Source organism: Epargyreus clarus, unplaced genomic scaffold (genome assembly GCF_041222505.1).
Source record: "Epargyreus clarus isolate Ecla_fem2 unplaced genomic scaffold, WU_Ecla_fem_2.2 ptg000014l, whole genome shotgun sequence".
In the NCBI taxonomy this organism is placed as follows: domain Eukaryota; kingdom Metazoa; phylum Arthropoda; class Insecta; order Lepidoptera; family Hesperiidae; genus Epargyreus; species Epargyreus clarus.
Genome location: NW_027332222.1, coordinates 13,793,440 through 13,816,088, shown reverse-complemented (window position 1 = coordinate 13,816,088; position 22,649 = coordinate 13,793,440). Strand labels below are relative to the sequence as shown.

At 32.0% G+C, this 22,649-nt stretch overlaps 1 protein-coding gene across 3 annotated transcripts in view; it reads left to right on the top strand.

The window, feature by feature from the left end:
* Drip (aquaporin homolog protein drip) overlaps window positions 1-22,649 on the top strand; it is a 70,771-nt gene that overhangs the window by 44,061 nt on the left and 4,061 nt on the right. For all 3 annotated transcript variants that reach the window (XM_073079116.1, XM_073079118.1, XM_073079117.1), the window contains one exon: window positions 20,004-20,147. In XM_073079116.1, coding sequence (XP_072935217.1) covers window positions 20,004-20,147 — 144 coding nt within the window. The remainder of the gene's footprint in view (window positions 1-20,003; window positions 20,148-22,649) is intronic.

Here is a 22,649-nt window from a genome sequence, read left to right as displayed (position 1 = left end):
CTATTTAATCAGTTATCTATTTTCATTAAAAAAACAATCCTAAAAACGGCGGTAACTTATTTGCCAAACTATTACTTTCTCATACTAAGCCGTATGTCATAGTCATAACATCGAATAATTAGTTGATTAACCAACAAATCCTTCAATGGTATGACTTATGTCTGTTTCTAAAGAATTATACATAAATCATTTGTTATGTATAATCCTTAAGGATTAGTATGCCAATGTATGAAAAAATACGTATTTCTTCAAAATTTTCCTTTTCCTTTAATTTGTCACATAACATTACTTCTCAGAATTTGATCCTTATAAGCGACACTATCAGATAGTGGAATAATATAGAGGTGTCATTTTTTTCAAAATGAACTCGTTCGATTCCCGGCTAAGGAAAAAAATATTTTAAAAAACTAATGATTCAGTTTTAGTTTTTATCAAAATCGGCCTCGTAACTCCTTTCAGCATTTTTCGCTAATCCTTATAGTTTCGGATTTGGCCCTGAAGGCCCGTTTTAAAAATTCACCCTGTATATCCCATTGTTGATTCGGTATCTGGACATCTGTAATCAACTTTAAATATAATACGTTTTTACGATTATTTATAGTTTTACTTTGCATTTGACCAGTTCAAAGCAAAATTAAGATGCACTTACTACTAAATTAAGATACACAATTACTAACTAAAACTTCGTATTAACTGATAGAACTGTTGTGTAGTAGGTAAATCAATTTACAACACAAGAAGTGTTGCTTTTACTTTGCATAGGAAACAACCCTCTAAATTATTTTTTCAAAAACAAAATTAAAAACCGAAGGTAGAGGTAACCAAATTGAAGAATTACGAGTAATATTGCGATTGAAGCTTCTTTCGCAAAATGTATTCAGTTTGAAATATTTGCGTCACTGCCCATTTGCCTATTATTGTAGTTGACAAACGAGAATTTTATGATTAATTGGTTGGACGTCGCTTTATCTGTTATTGACGTGGGAAAATGTATTGCGACAAATTTCATATTCCATTGAAACTAAACATGCTCACTAATTTGCCGTTGATGCATTCAAATGAGCTTGAAATTGGTAATTATTATACTTAGCTATACTAATGCCCATCGAGTTGCATATAAGCGTATCTATTTATCAATTGCTTCATATTTAAACGCATTAATGTTAAATTAATGCTTTTTACATATAATGTATTTTATGCATTGAAATTAAAACATTACGTAGTAATAATTTGTACATCATCATTCGGCAAATGAAAGATTGTACTATGATAATTACACTTTTTCATTGTATAAAGAAATAAATGAACTGACTTTGATGGAATGTTAATTGTAAAGATAAATTTTACCGGAATAGAAATTAGGAAGTCAGAATATCCTGTCTAAATCGTAGGTCTTGGCAAAGGCGCAAGTTGGCCGAACCTCAGAAAAAAATCGACTCTAATATTGATAATATTGTAATACAATAGGACTCTACATAATATTTCTGAGAAATGTTAACGTCCTGACACCTATTTTATTCTCGCGTCATATCTTATTTATGGCTATATATTTAATTAAGTATATGACATGCATACCGTTTACGTTTATAGTCCATTTACATGAGGATGAACACATTTACGTCCCATTGTTGTTTATAGCCCTTAGTTTGAAACTATTCATTACTTGTGGCTACGCAACATACATTACTCATTGGATTCATGATCCGCGACTATTAATCTTTTGTCTTGAAGCCTGAATCGCATCCGGAATGCAAAATAATTTGGACAATACGGCATAACGATCAACACTTGACCTATCGCCGCCGACAGCTGACAGCCGAGCGGCAAATGATCATAACAAATCGATGCTGACACCACGGTATATTTGATCAGCTCTGAAGTCTGCTGATAAATTTGTATATTGATATTGCTCAATCCTTTGCATTGCATGTTTGCTAGTCATCGGTCTTAAATAAGATCTTTATATTAAAGTTCATATGAAACGATATTAAAATTTCAGCGAAAATTTTCTGAAATATCTGAATAAATGAATGAAAAACATTTCTTAGAATTTTCTTTATCATAACCATATTCACTTCATCTTAATTTTTTCAAAGAAAACGACTTAAATTAGACTACCTAGCCACTGTTTATAAAAATAAAATGTAATTTTTAATAAAATGCAGAAATTGCCTTTCGTCTTTTGTATAACGTACCTTACGGTTTAAATTAGGGATCTTGTCTGAAAGAAATAAGTCGTAATAAGATCGATCTCGATAAACAATAGGCGTTGGTATCGATAGAATCGGAAAATATCTATATTGCGGATCACGGCGACCTTGACTCTGCTTTTCATTAACCGGCTTTGACCCGCGCTGCGTGGCGCACGGCTTCGTCACAACGCGCAGTGTCATTAGTATAAAAAAAATCACACCCGGTCTATTTACTCTTAGGGCTCTAAAATACGAGCTACAACCTGCACCAACGAGAGCCAGCAATTATCGGTGACGGTTGTCGCTCGTGGTATGTCACTCGTGTATTGGTATTACTGTTATGGTTCTACAGATCTACAGTAAACATGAATTGTATTTATTATCATCATTTAAGGTGTACTCGGAGAAAATGTAACCATTATGAACTGCCTTTTGAACTAGTTTACAAGTAAAAATAATTAATACAAAAATGTATCTTTTATTTATATACCTATTTGAAATCATTAATTTCGATTATTAAAAAACAAATTATCGACTGATTTGAGTACTATCAATGCTGCAGATCAAGGCGACCTTGACTCTGATTGTCATTAACCGGCTTTGACCCGCGCTGTGTGGCGTACGGCGTCGTGACGCTGCGCCGTGTGTTGAATAAAAAAATCACATACGGTCTATTTACACTTATGAACTGATGGTTCCGTACAGTATAAAATAAAAATTGTATCTCGCCTCTACCTTAAATGTTTTTGTTCTAGTTTATAGGTGAATATTAAATAAAAATTAAAATAGATAATCTCTGCCTATCTTTCTAAAAGTATAAAATCGATCACGAAAACGACGTTCATAATTAGTTCTAAACATGTCTAAGTGTACTTTAGAAACAAAAATTCAAATATATTTTTTATGAAGTTTTTAATTTTACCTTAATAATATTTATTTCGGATAAAATGAAATCGACACAAACACGAATAAGTTGAGATCGTAACTCGAAAATTATTAAAATCGTGTTGGTGCTTAACTTTTAAGGAACATTTGGCTAATTTTTTAGCCCTCGTCGCCCGCATAATCTGTGATCGTTTAGTGATCGTTAAAGGAAGGTTGGCGAATGAATTACCCTAAATTGTTTATACCTTTATCGTCACTCGTTAAATAAGCATCTACAAAAAATAAATAATAACACATTTAGAAACAATGTACTCGGGCTTAAATAAATACGTTATTCAAATTTTCATAATTACGATAATGAAATTTATATTAAGAATAAATCATTATACGACATAGGTAAACATTATAAACATTATGGAAGAGTATGAGTATTTGTAGATACAAAAGATACATTGATAAAAAATAATAAGAGCGTTTATTTCCTGTTTGTGACAAACAGTAAAAGTACATTTTTTCAGTTCAGCTAACAAGAAATTATAGCTTATGAACTCTGAATAAAGTGATGATGTTGCTTGCACAATATCATTTATTATAATATTTAGGTCAAAATATAGAATATCATGACACCTTTCGTGTTACCAAAGCTAAAAAATATTGAAATATTCAACCTTAATAAAACATTTCTCCTTTTTGCAAGTACACGTTCAACATGTAAAGCGATGTAAATTTTAGAGATTAAGTCATAACATTGTGTTAACCTTAGCCGCAGACAGCTTGGTGCCGGTAATCCGTTGGGAAACACTATCTGCCTTCTACATATCACAAATCGATATTTGACGCATAAAATGCGTGTCTTTTGGATTACTCAAACACATGATCATTTTATAGTATTTTTTTAAATTACGTAACATCTATACAGTATGACATTGATTGTAGCAAAAGATAGGCTACAATAGATAGATATATAGTTTATATTAGGTACTCTTAGGAGTACCTAAGCCAACAATATGACATTTCATAAAATATAAAATACGTTTAATTTTAATATTTATTTGAAAATCTTTTTCAACATGTTACGCACTAATAAATTCTAGCAGTTGTAGTAGTAGTAGCTTTTATATGATTTTGTTTGGTATGTGTATAAAAATAGTAGGTTTTAATAGTAAAATTAAATGGATTATTGATTCAAGCCTTATAAATACATCAAATTGCACAACTAAGTATAGGTAGGTGTTGAAATAGTGTAAAGAAATTGCCCTTTTACCTTAATCGGATCATTTTGATAACTGATAACTGACCGTGACATTTCTTTGAATTTCGTAATCTCGTGTGAAAACTGGAAAAAAATAAGTAGGTATTCCATATTATTAACTCTACCTATAGCAAAACAATTTCGATGTAAGTCTTATGACTTGTTGTACCTTTATGGGAATAGCGTTAAATAATAAGAATAAACGTTAAATTGATACTTTGACTTAAAAGAAATGAAAATATGATTATGCATTCCCATATTTTTACACTTATTTAATAAACTTAAAATATTTTCTTTTTTTTAATAATTTAAATGAAAAATCTGATTTCCTTTTAAAGCACACCTTGGCGTAAGCGTACTTAGTTTGTTTATATATTTTCATCTTTATTCTGCTAACTATAATACCAATACCTTAATGACGACGAGTGCACGTTCTTGCCACTTATAAATCGGTCCTCCTGCATCGGATCAAGGTATTTAATATTAAATTAATGTAGTTTTTGGTCGCCTTTGATAAATAAGATTCGGTTGCAATGTGAATTGCCCTTTTAATGCCAATTTCAAGTGATGCAGGTGATTAAAACGATTTTCCTGTTAACCAGAGGCATATCTATATGCTTTGACCTTTTAATTCATATTAATTAATTTATTATTAATCAAAAATATACGAAATTTATATGGATAGGAAAGATAACTTACTGAGAGGACCAAATAATAAGGAACATAACTATTACATATATTAAGACAATTGTGTTAATTGTGCCATGAGTCTAATGAATATTTCAGCTTCAATAACGAAATGTGACATACATTTCGTTTTTGTAAAGCCATTAACCTTATATAACGAAATTATTAATTGTATAGAAACAATTATTTGTGAAACTTACCACAATAAATGTGAAAGCAACATATTATCTATTATCTAAATCGATAAAAATATCCAAATTATGTCCCAGAAACTAATTACATAAATTACAATCATAATTATACAAACAAAAACTTAAACAAGAATAGCTCGTTTAAAGCTATTTTAGCGCATTATTGTGTAGTATAGTCATAAATTGAATTGCGCTATTAAATATTAAATAGTGTGGTACGAAAGTGGTACGAAATAAGTATGTCTTGGTAATTAAACGAACGTAATTTTCTTGTTATCTTATTTAAGCAATTATTTAAATATAATTCAAAGGATTAGTAATCGTCCATTAAATTTAACGTAAGGTGTGTTATTGTTAAGTTGTAAATAAAAAGTAATATTTTGTGCAAACTTAATGTGCAAAGTAAATATTTCGGTAGCTTAAAAACTGTACGCTTAGTGTGAGTTTTTACGTTTTGACAAAAATGACTGTTTTGGTTTTTGTTTAGGTATTTGGCCATACTTTTCCAATCAGCGCTCCTAGCAGATTGTATCAGAACTGATTTGACATGTTTGGGAAATACGTAAACAAAAACAAAAACGGTCATTTTTGTCAAAACGTAAAGACTCATACTAAGGGTACTGAATTTCCTCGTAAATCTGTCACTACAGTGACACGTAAACATAACCTTTGTGCGTGGTAATGTCTTGTTTTGTCAAGCCAAGGCTCAGGCACGTGTCTGCGGTCGATTGGTCCCGGAACCGGTTCATGTGTAGTCGTGTAAAGTTAGAGGGTAAAGCCGAAAGTTTAGCTCAATTCAGTGAGCACAAAGTGCACGATTGACTCCACATATCCGATTAGGCATATGTCACCGCACTCAATTAGTTAAATTTATCGTTCCAGTGCACGCATTGCAAATTTTAATAACACTTAACTGCTTTTGATAAACGCAAAAAATATTAAATGTTAAATTTATTTATTTATTTGGCAAACAAACAATTCGCACTATAAAAAATAGGTCATATATACATATATACAACACAAAGCAATAATTAAAAAAAAAAATCATAATAAAAAAATCTACAAATAAGCAAGTGTACCAAACAAAAAGATACACAATTTCAAAAATAGACATAATAAATATAAAAATTTATAAAATCAGACAAAGCTATGTATTTATTGCACTATAAACTAGATAAAACACTTTGTAAAATTAATTACATAGATGATTTACGGCTAGTAAAAGCCATGTAGGTGACGTAGGTATTATCATGCATCCGCGACTTTTCTCGGTCACTGGGTAACTACTTAGCCAGTCAAGTGGATAAGTTCCTAGAAAGCTGTCCGAGTTCTACATTTAGGTCATGATTAATTATTAGACACGTGCATAGGGTTCTTAAATTGTATTATTTAATAGACGTAGCAAATGAGCGGCTGGTCATTAACATCGTAAACTATTTCATATAGGACAGAAGTCCTACCCTAGATGTATTGTTACTTCTGTGAAACAAGATGAAATACCATGAAAAAGTGAATCTGCCTCACCACTGTACGCATGCTATAAGATATGTCAAATAACTCTTCTACCTATTTCTACATAGACGAAAACTTACAATTGTGAGATTACACGCAGAGAGTTTTCGAGTTAAATCTCTACTGGATATAAATGTTGTAGATGTATATCTATCGCCGATGATAAAGAGAATGCCAGTTTAAATCTTTAAACCCAAATTTAAAATTATGGTTATTTGTATTTGTATCTATTTTAGATAGAACAGTAAAACAAAAATACATTAGAAGGTCACCTACTTTATGTTTTACTTTTATATGCATATTGTATTTTCTAGATAGATCCGTATGTATGTCGCACGTAGAGTCTCGAAGCCCGGTAGCGCAGCACAAACTGCTCACTCTAATAACTACAGTTACGTGACCACACGTTACATGATGTTCTTTTGTGTCCGACTCCATATTCCCACTTTATTATGGTAAGATGACGTTATTTGCTGTATTAAAAATATAGTTATTTTTATTGTCAGCGGGTTTTCGTTTACAGTTTTTTTTTTTACTCTACGCAAGAAATATTTATATTTCCAGTGTAAAAAGGAGATGTAGGAAGTACTCCCTATCTTGATTTGCGTGAAAGTTTCATCAAAATTGACACAGTAATATTATTTATTTAAGAACTGTATATTCACGGTCTTCATTAATAAGATGAAAACATATTAAAATCGGTCAAATCTTTTTCACTTAATGTCATACATACGCCATGTTGTGTTTTAAAATAAAATAATGTATGGTTTAAATATAGCCTTAGTATTTAGCTAGTTTTACAATTTAACACGGTATGAGTCGACTCCGCGGTCAATAGAAATAAATTGAAAGTCAGGGCTGTCTCCGTCAAAGGTTTCGCCGCCAAACAGCCCGACAATCTATCATAACTATCATAAGGCACACTTGTAATTAGTTATAGAGAGTCAACCGAGCGTGAAATATGTTGATTGATCGTGATGTTTCGGCTTGTTGCATGAACTACACCGCTACGGAGATTTTCTCAAAAGTTCAAAACACAACAGGTTCATATGTTGCGAAACGCCTTCATGTCGAGACGAACAAATTGAGGAGACGATTTATGCTTTACGTAGAAGAAATAGAAGACTGTATATGAGCGTGTGAGTCTATTTTTATTTAGTTTTAACAAGCTTGCCAATTAGATATCATCACATATTCAATTGATTTAATGCTTTGTACATTTATTTAAATAATTCTCCTATTCTTGTGTACAATTATCAGCGCTGTAACCAGTTACAAAATTAATCAATTACTCTTACAATCCTAAGACGATTTAATGTAAAATTAATGTAGTTTTTAATAGGTACTTAGAAACACATGATAATTAAGCGAAACTACATATGAGATTTGCGCTCAATAACCGCATATAGGTGAAGGTCCGTCTATCTATCGATCAAAAAATTCATTTTGACGCTCATTAACATTTGGCAAAGACATCGTCTCCCGGCCTCCTTAAAATGTCCAGGCCAATTAATAACGAATCACTCTAAAAGATTAACACTTGACAATCTGATGAACGCAACCTTGTTTGGAACTGTTTATTTTAATATTAACTTGATATATCATTTATGTATTTTAGTAACACTCGATAACCAGCCTCGGGGTCCGATCGACAATGGACCTAAAGAATATCGGTTGCGAAACACTCACCGGTCTTGCGAGTGTTGCAATGTTTACGTTTCAGTTCAATGAGTAGGATTATTAGCAAGCAGCGAGATAAAATTCAATTACTTTATAATATACAATGAGTTCGTTACGTCGTTGCAAATTCGCATGCAGTCGACCTCGCAGCCGCTCATGAAGCTATCATTTAAAAACGATTTAGAGAAATTGCAAATTTGATTAATTTTATCATCTCGAATGCTCATTTATAAACTAAATTGTTTGTTGATAGCATACTTTCACAGCGCATTAATAATTTTTCATTTTATTTTTAATGTTGCGTTTGAGTTCATTTAATTGTATCTAAGATTTATATAACATATTTTATTAAGATTTTATTACGGATAATTTTATAAGCTCACGAAAAAAAAACATTTTTGGTTCATAAATAAATGTGTTATACGGGTTAAACTATGCAAATGTAGAGAGGAATAGAAGCTTAAAGCTCACCTTGCTACGACCACTCCTAGACATCTACATCTACAATTTTAATTTTAATTTTAAACTTATCAAGTTAATTTACTATTGTCTATTATATAAAAAGTGTTAATTCGCGAAATAATATCTAAAATATAAATTAAAAGATTTTTTAGAAAGATTCTTCGTCGTCTTTGAAGTCATTCATTGGCAATGTTACTGGACTTTGATAACGATCATGACTCGTATCATATCTCATCCATAGGTCGAAGTAATAAAAATATAATTGCGTTCTAACAACTTTTCAATCACTATGTCCTATGGAATTAATTATTATATTTATAACCGCAACTTGTTCATGTGAGAGCACGTGACGTAACGCGGCTCGCCGGCCACCGCACCGCGTGCACTTGACCCACATCGGACCGGTCCAGAGCAATGGAACGGAACTCTTCCTATCCTTAAAAAATCGCATAAAAGTAAATTAACGTTGCTACCTGCAAAATCTTTTCTTGCACTCCCCTGATAAAAACTTTTGACACAGTGAAAGTAACGTGTTAGGAATTGTTACACTTTCTCTGTGTACTCACCCGCGAAACAGGTTTAATAGGTTTTAGTTGTTTTTCAAAAATAGGTAGGTAATTGTTGCAATTTTGTATATCAATCGTACGTTCACAAATAAGCATATGATGATCGACTGTCAGAATATTTCTACTTAAGGAAAATAAACGAAATTAATATCACTTGTAGGTCACGCGTGAACAAACGCTGTTTAATGTCGATACAGGTGTTTTATTTATCTTAATTACTTGCTAAGTGATGTACTTAGCCAAAACGGCTACTAAATTTATAGCACTTATCATTCGACAATTCATTGTCATTAGAGTCACGTTTGCGAGTGATCCCGTGTGATTGTGCTGCTTGTAGAATCGAGTGTCCAAAACAGAACAATCGGTCATCAATCGAATATCGCTGATTTATTGACCCTTCGGGCGATCTGACATGCCATTTCAAGTCAAAGTCGTTTGAAATTTAGCCATTTATAGTCGATATCGATTTGATCCGGTGATGATCAATAAACCTCGTTACAAAGCGTTGGTTAATGGTATGCATGATTTACAGGAAATGCAATTGTTATGAACGGAGAATAACATACAATTAAAAATTTTCTTAGTGTTCTTGCTACATATTTCTTGAGCCCTAAATTTATCCTACTTTTTCCAGTAAAATAATCATGGTTGTATTGATAAAATAAAGTATTTAATAATATCTTTCATGAATTTCGTCATAATTACTCTGCTCTATTGCGTTCATTGCTTATTTCAAACAATTGATCGATTAATATGTAAATTTACATATGTCGATACTATTGTTTAGTGCCTCTGTATTGTTTTTGCCGCTGCGAATGACGTCCACATATCTTATGTATTCGCCTCTCATTATTTACTTATAGACCGAAATGGGAAGGATGGTTCTTGAATTTAATATTTCAAATTAATAAATAGCAGATATGTTTGTACAACATTATAAGTTTACTATATTTGGGTACGTTACAATCAGTACTTTGTCGTTAAGTTCCACTTGTAAACAAATGATATTTTAGTCTCTGTCCCAAAATATTTAATGCCAAAAAAATATATAATGTCATTAAATGATATTTATCTTATTGTAAAATACAACTTCTGATTATGTCATATATTCCTAAACAATAATGGGGATTGTCAAATGCATTATTTATAACCAAAAACAAACTTGATTATTATATTTTATTTCACCGAAATATTTCATTTATATTATTTAAGAATGTATTATTTTGCAAATTGCTGTTACGTATACACTTTTATGCAACAACATATTATTATTAATGTAACTGTTAAATTATGAATAATAATATATTTATTTGCATTAACTACTTACCTATTACATGGTTTTCTGGTAGAATATCTTGCATAAGATAAAAGTATATTCTATATCTATAAAAATCATAGATACGACGAGAGCAATAAAATAAAATGAAATATAATAGTGCCCTTAGATTTTGTTGTCGGGCGTCAAAACATTTATATATTTTGTCGTGTAAAGCTGGCAGCTGTGATGGATCGCTACGTATCCAATCAATCAAGTAATTAAGCAATTGATTCATAGTGCACACGCTAAACACGCCTCGGGTGAAATGGAAAACAAATGTAACATTAAGCTCGCCGTTTTGTTTTAAAGGTTTGATGGTTTGAAAGCGCGAACGAGCGCTATGATTGATACGTATTCGAAATACACTTTAGAATATTCGAGATGACCTGCTGATCGATAATTAATAATGTAAGGCAAAATTATCTCATTATTGATATAGTGTTAGCGTTCGTGGTCCATAATTCATTTCAAATGTTAATATTACATATCAGTTTAATATATTAATGAAGATTCGCTCAAAGTAACAGGTCGCATGGCATTGAGTGTTTATTAAGTAATTAGCTTTGGGTGCAATTAATATCTATATCGTGCAGATATAGGTTCGCAATATTTAACATGCAGTGTTTACAGTTCAAAGGTCGCGTGAGTCACGGACAGGATGCACTTTCTTTAAACTAAGGACGATTTGGTAATAGAGTTTTAACTTTTAAATGCTGTGGAGTTGTCGATGGGCGGGGTATTTTTACAAGCTTTGACTGACAGCTTTAAGCGTGTGGTATTTAATAAAACATCCTGCGATACTATATTGAAAACATTAAAATAAAAAGGCCAACAAGCGTAGTTTCTAGGGGCTAGTGTTTTAGTTATTTCGTAGACTGCGTAAGAAATAAGTATTTTATTTCTGATTGGAACTCAATACAGTTTAGTGAAAATACAGTCATTATCCATTAATTGTACCTTATAAATATAAGCCAGATAAGTGAGAAATACCAACAATATATTTCGCTAATACTGTAATTGTATAAAAGTATAAAAAATCAACCTTTTAAAGTATTTTAATTTGGTTTCGTATTTTTATTGAGCTGTCACATTTCAAGAGCAGAGAAAGGCTCGGCGGGGATGTTTTTGTGCCATCGTAACACTTCTAATACCGGTTTATTTTATTTAAATTTCTTATGCACCAATTGATACGCAACCTGCACCCGTCCGTGTCCCGTTACTGTCTTCTCTCGGAAACGAAATAAATAAAGATTTAAACAAGTTTCGAGATGCGATAGCCATTTACAAAATGTTCACTGCCTTAAATAAAGAGGAATAAGTGATTTGTTACTTTGAGTTCGGGGAAGCTTAAGAAACGAATGTAACAGTTATGTAGTTTCTATTATTTTGCGCTGTGGAAGCGCTTAAAGCCCGTTTGCGCGATTTCTGTATAAAATATTTAATATTTATATCAGAGTTGGGAATAATAAGTGTTGTCCTGATGTGGAGCTAAGCAATTGGAGCCTAATTTAGATGGGATATTATTGTAGTTGTATATGCAAGTTACTATATGAACATTAAGTTCTCAACGTGCAGAAAAAGCGAAAATTCACACACTTTTGAGAATATCATGGAAAGTAACACTAGCTTCATTCTTCAGTAGGTGTTTTCCTTTTTAACATACTGATTCTATTTCCAATCCAAATCTCCAGCTTGGGTCGCACAATTTCATGCCATAAACATGCTAAACAGTACTTGATATATGTACAAACCGCTGTCTTTGGTTGTGATTATAGTTATGGACATTCAATTAATTTATTAAGATAGCGGCACTTTCCACAGACCATTGATCATTTAATTAATTTATCGAGATATCGGCATTATTCACGTATTACTTATTACTTTACTCTCACGTATTACTTTACTCTCCAGATAAAACTTTTAATTAACATGACAAGTGTTTTAAGATAAAGAAACAGATTTTATGAACTTGTTTAACAATCCATAATTTGTGTTACAGAAAGTGAATATTTTGATATGTTGCAATATTTTTTATTTTCTAGAGTTTATGGCGGTACTTTTAACCATAGAAGTTTGGATGAATTCGCTTCTATTGCGAAAATAATACATTTTTTATCAGTTTTCTATTACAATGATCGAATTTTAATATCAAGATTAAATTTCTCACTATGCTTGTAAGTTATATTTAAATATTTCAAAAACCACAAACAACTTGTAGTATTAATATTCACTACGTATTATATAAATGAATTTTAATGTGGAAAGGCGACAAGCTGGCTGGCCACGAAGGGCACGAAACGATATGTATTATTCATGTCCTTTTCTGATATGTATATAAAAGTTAAATAAGACAATATATCTTATACAAGTTAGTTGTAAACCTTTTGATATCGCAATATTGGCCCCATTCGCATTGCTCCTAGTTGTAGGGAGGGGACCTCAAGGGAGAGATGAGGTTCCTTAGAATTCCGAGGTATATAAACTAGTAGGGTCAAACAACATTAAACACGCAGTAACGAATTTTCCAAATAAATGTTATGAGTTTCGATGTAAATATATGTCAAGTTCGCTCCTGACATTCTCGAAATCTGGACATAAACTCGCGCTATGAATATGGCTAACAGTCATTATAAGCCCTTACAGAATTCATAAATATTTAAAGTAACTGAGAAAGCCGTAAAAAAGGCAATAAAAAGCCACTACAAGATATTACCGGGACAGATCATTAAACCACGTCTAGCTGTTTCCTAATCCTCTAATACTCTTTACGCCATCATTCCAAATTTATGTTTGTTATCAACCATAAATGTAAATTCATGCACATTAGTATGCATGGCGAGTGCATCTCTCCATTTAATATAACGGGATGCAAATCATAGAAATTGTTAGAATTTACATATAAGATGCAGTTGCACAACGAGATAGTGCGGTAACAGAATAAAATATTTTAAAATTAATGACCGTTAATCTTGTAAGAATCTAATTAATTGGGGATTTAGATTTTCGAGAACACGTCGTATCACACCACATGATGCTGCAAAGAGCACTACATACCGCATAAGAGTAAACCGAACGTTAAACAAGAAGGTAATTACAAAAATAATGCCTTTTCTAAATTCTAAGAAAGTATAAAAAACTATTCTATTATCACGTTCTCATGCGATAATATTGATATAATATCTGTCACGTTGCAGCTTCATTAATTTAATGATATTCAATATTAAAACATGCTTGCCTTTGATTTCAAGATCAGGTTTAAATCATTTCTATTCTGCAAAGGGCGTAATATGTATGAGGCATATAATGTACTTACAAGTATCTGTCACAAATCGATATTTATTGGCGGTTAACAGCAGATAACTTGCAAGCCATTAGTTAGCTGTACAAGTCACTGAAGGGTACTGCAATTGATAACATTGGATTTCCATCGAGTTGTCAGCAAAACAGTTGGTATTTGGTTTAGACACGCAAGCTGGGTTCAAAGGGCGTACACAATCCGCCAGGTCTAGTAATATGCTGTGTAAAAGGCACGATTACTATTACCAGTACGGATCTTGTCTAGAATTAATTATAAAGTGACATTAAACCAAAAAATGGACTGTAAATACGATTATATGGTCAGACACATCTTGACCACATTATAAACATTGTAAAAAAAAGAATTAAAGGTTCTTATGACTAAGTCGTAATAAAAAGCAGTGCATCTTAATGTAATTTAAACCACTGCATATTAAGATGATATTACAAATCAATCTCAAATGAATTAAGCGTTGCTATTTTAGCAGCGTAACTCTTTATTTTATCAAATAGAAGACAAGTCATTTGCAACTTTTGTTATAATATTTTGTACAATTAATTTCAAGGATTATTTTTTCATCCTATACCTATATATATTTTATATTTAAATGTGTTCATTATCATTCTAATATCTTGTACTATTACTAATTATAACTAATGTACTACAAAAATGTGCTTTCTGATTGTGATTTTGAAATGTGAACCTAATCTTATGTCTTTCAGCAAAATATCTTAAATCGGTGTGCGTATGGAATTGATATATTTACGATACTGCCGCCTGCATGTAGAGTAAATGCAAATATAGTATTCCGGAATCGGTTTAACGGTTGTCCAGTCATCGGTCAGACTTCGGACACAACATAATGGTCCCGCTAATCTATGGGTCCCGTGAAAAAATTAAGTAAGCATTCAAGAAAACTTATTGCTGGCCAATAATGAAACAAATAAAGAAGGATGTAATGTTTTCAGAAATATTGTAAACCAAAGTGATTGCCTGTAGGTACTTATAAATGAAATGAAAGTCACATGACTTTTTACTCAAGTACTATGCACAATTCTAATACATTAAAGAAGTCTGCTTAAGAGAAAAACAGCTGAGATTTTTTAATTACTGAGCGAATAGGGAATACAAGTTTGTTTTTGGATTTAAATAGATATGCATCTGAAATGTTAACACAGGATAGAATTCGAGGTGCCTTTTCGTTTCGAAAATATAAAGGCCGCGCTACGTTCAGTAAACATGTCAAAATACGAACTGCACTTTAACTGCCAGTTTAAATATTATGCAAATTTAATTAGTTGATTAATGATTTGCTTTATCGGCGGATCAGTAACAAGCCCTTAATTGCTAGCAGGTATTTTGTAATATAATTTAACCTTATTATTATCCCAGTGTTAACACGCTGTACCTTAACAGATGTGGACTGATATACCTGATAGGTATATCAGACGCGAATTTAAAGTAATTAAATATCATGTCATACGAATGTAGCCTTTTATTAAAATGTACATTTTAATATTTCTTAAACATTTGGACATAAGTAAAAGAAACAGTCGATTAAAATTATTTTTTTAAAATCGGTTCATTATTTAACGTTTTTTTGTTGTACGTAGTTGTAATAGTAGAGAATTTGCGACGGTTAGGATTTAAATTCACGTTACATGGGAGCTTAATAAATATAGACAACTTTAGGAATAATGCCCATATTTAGACATAGTATAAAATGCAGGTTAAATTTAAGGCTATAACAACTTGAAACACGAATAACATAATTCCTTGTGTTCTTGCGAGAATAAATTCGCTTGCACTATGTAGGTGTATTGCTTACCTTAAGAGAAATTTACAGCATACTTGTAAAATTGATATACTGTGAACGGAACGTTTAATCCAATTTGACTTATGATGACTTAATGAATTGTGGCAGCGCTTTGAATTTGTCTCGGTCGTAACTTCGCAGGTTCTCGTGGTATTAATTCGTATAAATATAAAATAATTGGTGTGCGAGCGAGCGCTGCGAACACTTGCGTGACCTGGATCTGTACGTGTCAGGCGTGGAGAAAAACAACTGTGGAAAATTAAGTAGTTTTTGCTGTACGACGGACAATATCATATTGTTTTTTATTTTTGCGCTGTCATTGTTTGTTGCATTTTTATTTTTATTATACTTCATAGGTACTTGTAACTCTTTATACTTGCCAAGAATAGTTGCCAAAAAAATTTAGGAGCGAAATTTAAAAAGCAGTAATTTTTAGTAGGAACACATAAATATAATACTTTTAACAGTTTCCATTGAGAAATATATATGCATAGGTCGTAGTGTGCAGACTTATGATCTTTAAATTACCTATATGTACCTATATCTAGTATAAAATGTCATTGCCTATATCTATACTTTTACATAAGAACCCTTGATTAATCAAAGTTCTCTCAAGTTAATAAATGACATATTAACAACCACTTCGCCACCAATGAATTGACTCTAAAATGTCATCTTTACAAATGCCCTAACCTGACCCATGCCATTACAGGCTATTAAATCAAACACTTACACGGCTAGATAATCGAATAAATAAATGATAATCAAAATATGAGGATTATTAATATATCCGGTGCTTACCGGATCCGGCGGATAACAAGAATCGAATGTGCCATACGTTATTCGGCACTTGCTTATTACGAATGACGAAAGTTCATCATGAAAGATTTATTTATATTTTTAAATGATGAAAAAAGTATTTATGCTGAATATTGGATTATCAATGACAGAAAAAAAATATACCTGATTAGAATTTTAAATTTTGTTATTTACGAAACGGCAATTAAATTTGAATTATTGTGATATTTTATTTTTTTGTATTTTTTTATTTACGTGGCTGGTTTATTTGATAAATATATTCTACTTTTGTTTTTTTTAAATCTCTCTTATGCCTTTTATTCTTAAAAACAAGAGAAGAGTGTACTCATAGAAAGTTCATGTTTTACACTGATAACATAAGGGATTGTAGACGCCCTTGATCGTAAGGTGACCGTGCACACATATGCCACAACATATTGACATAGCACTATGTTCTGCTACTATAGTACGGGTATAGCATTTTTCAGACATACCAGTGATTTTTACATACCTATATTTTTACGTCGTTATTATATAGTGAATATAGTTTCGTTATAATGTACTTAAATATTATCGGGACAAGTAACAATTACCGAAGCCTCATAGACATGTAACATAAATTAACATAAAGATTAATCTGATATAGAAAACTATATAATTATATTAAACTCGCAATTCGACAGCAAGCATAATATACTCTTAATTATAAAATTTGCTAAGTATTAATTTTAAACAATAACCCAGTCTAAACATGACTGATATTCAACAGAGTTAAAATTTATTCTTATACATTCGTGGAATAATTCAATCGATAGTAGAATTATTGCCGGCGCGCGTAAATCTCTACGAGTATAATGTATCTACTTACTTTGAATTTAGTACCAACGAATGAAACTGACTTGTTTGACGTGCGTGAACGCATACACTGTCCATTTTCTGATAAAATGTCATGATACGATACTAATAAAACTGACCACATGCACATTTACTTCAAATAGTATTTGGATCAAGGAAACCGTTGTATTAAATCGGTAACAGTACGCAATGTTTGACAGGGCGGGGTTTCCGGGCTAAGTATATTATAAAACCCGTGTGAACTTTTTCTTGTAATTTTTAAACCACACTTCTAATTTTAATTATGCACATCGTATATAAGCCAATTAAGTTTAAGCAACGTTTTAGTTAGTAGTACATTTTTAAGCATTTAATTGCTTGCTGTTTTATCTAGACCTAGCAGAGTAAATATATCAATACAAGCGTGTGCTATAGGCCCTATTTTATATGAGCTACTTTTACTGTCAACATTTTATAAACTTAATTATAATTCAGCCGCATAATTTTTCAAACCATTTCGGTTATCATGTCTGTTAAGTACCTACTTATCGGTATGCATCACATACCTAAGTATTATAAAAGTAGTAGAAATACATATTAAGAAAGACATAAAACTAAAAATCATTTACCTAGACCTACATGACATTTTCTTACATACGATTATTGTAACACATATAATATTATTTTAATACCTACTATTAAATTTCTACGTACGTACCTACTAGGTAGGTACATGTGTTTGTGACCGACTCGTAGTTTATTAAGTTTGAAGTTGAATAAACCTGGTCATTAAATTATATTTCTCAATATGTTATTGAAGGATTTCAAGTGCAAGTAGGTAGGTATCTAATATTTGCTTTATTGCTAATTTATGCAAAAAAGTAATTATATAACCGATTATCTCAGTGTCAGGGTCAGAGGATTATATATTATATATCTAAATCGTGCCATTGGTTTTAATCTATTCACATCGTAGCTTTACATACGTACCAATACATATGTTCAACATTAGTTATTACAGTATGTTACACTATGTGAATGTTATATCGCTCGGAGGTATTTTGCTAACTAACATAACATTGCGATATTTGACAGGTCAATGTTCAAATCGTAATAATAATATATTGGCAGTAATCGAGATTGAATGTCTTGGTTTCCGATTCTCATTATGCTCATAAATATTGTGTGCAAAATTAACACGTGACATTCAGTTACTTTAGCCGAAAATATATGATAAATAGATATACAATTTATATTTGTCTAAAGTTTTAAACGATACGTCGTTGGGAAGATAGGATAATAAATAATTTGTTTCGAGTCACATGTATTTCTACTTCATATTTGTTTTTAGTTGGTATTTTCCATTTTTTCAAACTTAATTAGTAATTTTATTATGTCTGCACCACCCTAAATTATAAATGACCTTTCTTACGCTTTGAGTTATTTGCAACTCTGATTTTCTTTAAAAATATTGCCTGTATCATAAAATTCCCTAATAAGTACTTAGAACATAAAAGTTCACTTGTGAGTTCGAATTATTCAAAGGTTATTAAATTATGCCTAACGTAAGTAACAATAAGTTACAGATTCCCGGAGTCTGCAATGTATTGGCATCACCATTTATAATCGTTTCGTTTCAATTAGTAATATGCAACTGACCTATGACATAACATAAGACAGCGCACATAAACATATCGAGATTATGAGAGATAAATGTTGCAAGACCGGCAAACAATGTATTACAAAATAAAAAAATATGAAATAAAAACATGGTTGTTTCATAAGATTTCAAATATACCTAAATTTTGTATCTTTTAAATAAAGTTGCTACTTCTAATTCTCTGTTCTTTGAACAACAGTAACAGGGACCAGACAAGCTTATGACAACTATACGGAAGTTAGTTTATACTGTTACAATTATATCATAAAGTATTATCTATTTCTCAAGCACGCACCTAGCGAGTAAGTCATTTGCAGAACATTATAATAACAAACGTCGAGTACAATTCAATCGTTAAGTTATCGCACATTTAATATAATAATTTACGCAATTCTAAGAAGATTTAAGCTGAACATGCGATTTATGTTTAATTAAATATAGTAATTTTAATATGATTGTACGTTGTAACTATGATTTGTCATAAATCGTTTAGACACAATTACTAGGTTAAGGTCTACTAATAAAAGACAAATGTATGATTAAGTACGCGTAAAAGAAACCATGGTTGACACTAAAAATACTCCGATATGTAGAATTTCATGTATAATCTAGGATAACATTATATAGTTCAACATACATCCGTTATTAATAAATCAATCTATTAATTTTTCACCTACTAAAGATCGATTTTTCACTTTGTTGTCTATAAATCAATAAATTGGATAGATTCATTTTAAACAACGGGCGTTAGCCCTTTGGCTTGTCATTAATAACATGAAAACATATTTTTCTATGTACATTATAGGAAATAGAATCGTAATTAACTAATTGAACTAATTATTTTGTCATCAGGGTATCTGCCATGTTTCCGGCGGGCACATCAACCCAGCGGTGACGGCGGGTCTCTTCGCCGCCGGTGACATCAAGCTCATTAAGTCGGTGCTCTACATCGTGGTGCAGGCTTTGGGCGCCACTGCCGGGGCTGCTTTTATCAGGGTAAATATACATTTATTATTCATTTATTTTCAGTACTATTGTTTAACATGATTAAGTTGGAAAACCTCATATATACCTCTTAGATTTTCTGCCCTACAACCTTTGAACTATTATAGAACAACAGCTTTTATACTATAGTTCTTAATATCTTAGGCTTTCTTTAAATCACAAACATAGTGTGTATAAAAATGTGTTTACAAAACGAAGATTGAAGAAGTACAAATCACGTTAACTACGTTTATTTTCAGTGCAGTACGTATCGTGCCAAGTTCTCATAAGATCTGGATAATGACTTTATTTGTTTTCATTTTTCCTTTAAATTCGGAAACATCGTTTAAATATAAATAGTGAATACTTTTTTATGCCAGATTTGTGCCTCGAGATAAATAAATCAATATGGGGATATGTCACATTTATAATTAATATGTTAATACTCTAAAAGCTGTAAAAGCTTATTTACTTGGAAGCTTTTTAGAGATTTGCACAAAATTAAACGCTGACTTCAAGGGAATAAGATAGAGTGGAGACACGATGTAAAGAGTAGTTACTTCAACATGTCACATTTGCGGTGACTTTTTCAAATTACATAACTCACAGCAATCACGGATATCAATTTATCACCATTAACTGAGCGCCTCGCTAATAAATCGTGAGCGTTCGCACCGACATTCTAATCTCCTTATGGAGCTCATGTGTGTTGACGCTAAAAAGTGTCGCTCGCCCTGACACTGATGATCTTAGAATAAAGGAACAAATTGGAGCGCCGGCCTTCGCCCGACGAGTTGCTCGAGTGCAGCAATCAATCGATGCTGTAGAAATGTGCAATCCGACCGGTTTACATCCGCTCGTCAAATCAAAAATCTATCATGAGATCCTATAATAATGCTAACTCGAAGTATTCGTGGTCAGGAGAAACTAGCGCTGCTGTGTGTAGTGAGGGTGAGACACTTTTATGAAGTGTGCTAATAGATTTGGCTATGCGTTTCTGTCCGATGTGCTATAAAACTCCAAACCGCTCTGGGATTGATTACAGATTTAGGCATGCGATAAAGGTCACTTACTATCAGATATACTATAATAATTACCCTTACCTACTTCAGTTTCATTAAATGAAGTAAATTATTACTTATGTACTTATCAGACGATCTAATTCTCAGGGTAGAAGCGATTAATAATATTATATGATCGACTTTAGTCAGGATCCTTATTTGGAGCTGATTACAGATATCCATACGCGGCTAAGAGTAAATACTTTTGACGGACTGCACGACCGTTTGCTATTAAAAAGGTCATTAGGCTGATATCTATGTTTCATCGGGTCGCGAAATAATTTTAATATGTACAAATAACACAAACTAACAATACAATAACAGTATTTAGACTAACGAGCGAATTTCATTGCTGTGTTTTAAAGGTATAATTATTTTTGTAAGCGGTAATTTAATCCTGTTATGACAGTACTATACGTATAACTGTCTTAATTTAAATTAAGTAATAATTAATACTTGTTTAACTTTTATGGCAAATTATCACTGTCACCAGCAATTTACGATATTGGCAAGATTTGACCTTAAAAGCAGGTCGTCACATGCGACATTTTACCCGCGCGCCGCACAACGCGCAAAGACCATCAATTTAAACGATCACGATTTTCTCAAATAAAACTTACTTAATTTATTCATTTGAAAGTTCAAGATCGGCATCATGTTATCTTAATTGATTTAGTTTTTATTGGTAATTAATAATTGAGTTGAACTTATTATTATCAATGTACTCGTATCTTTGCAGAGATTTTTAGCCGTTTAACGTTTAGCATTTTAACGGTTTTGAACCGTTTAAAATGAAAATGTTTGCTAGAGCCGTTTACTTGATATAGAAAATAAAACTGTGTTCCGAGAATTATATCGTAACAAAATTCTTACTCAACGTAAAACGGAAGACATAACATTACGATAAACAGACATCTGCTATTAAGATGAGTTTTTTCACACCGACATCAAAAATCTATTCAACCTTCCACGACACTTTTATCAGATGGAAAGTTACTTCCTTTGTAACTTAAACGATTCCCACGAGTGAACCTAAGAAAAGATGAAAAGTATATGATTTTAAACTAAAATTATCGCGGAATTGAGACATTTTATTACATAACGGGTACTCACGATATACGTAATATCGGCAATAAAAAAACGCATATCGCGAATTTTTTTTTTTTTTTTTTATAATATAAGAGTAGCAGACGAGCATGCAGTCCACCTGATGGTAAGTGGCTACTGCCGCCCATGGACATCTGTAATCAACCCCAGATAGGATTAGATATTCCTACCTGAGGTCGGCCACAGATGCGCCGCTACCCCTGAGGACTAAGCTGGAACGCCTCGGAAAAGTCTGTCTCCCTTACCACACCCTTCAAACCGGAACACAGCAGCGCTTAACACTACTGTTATTAGGTTGAAATAGGTGTGGCGGTGGTGCCGCCGGAGTCGAACCACAAAGGGTTCT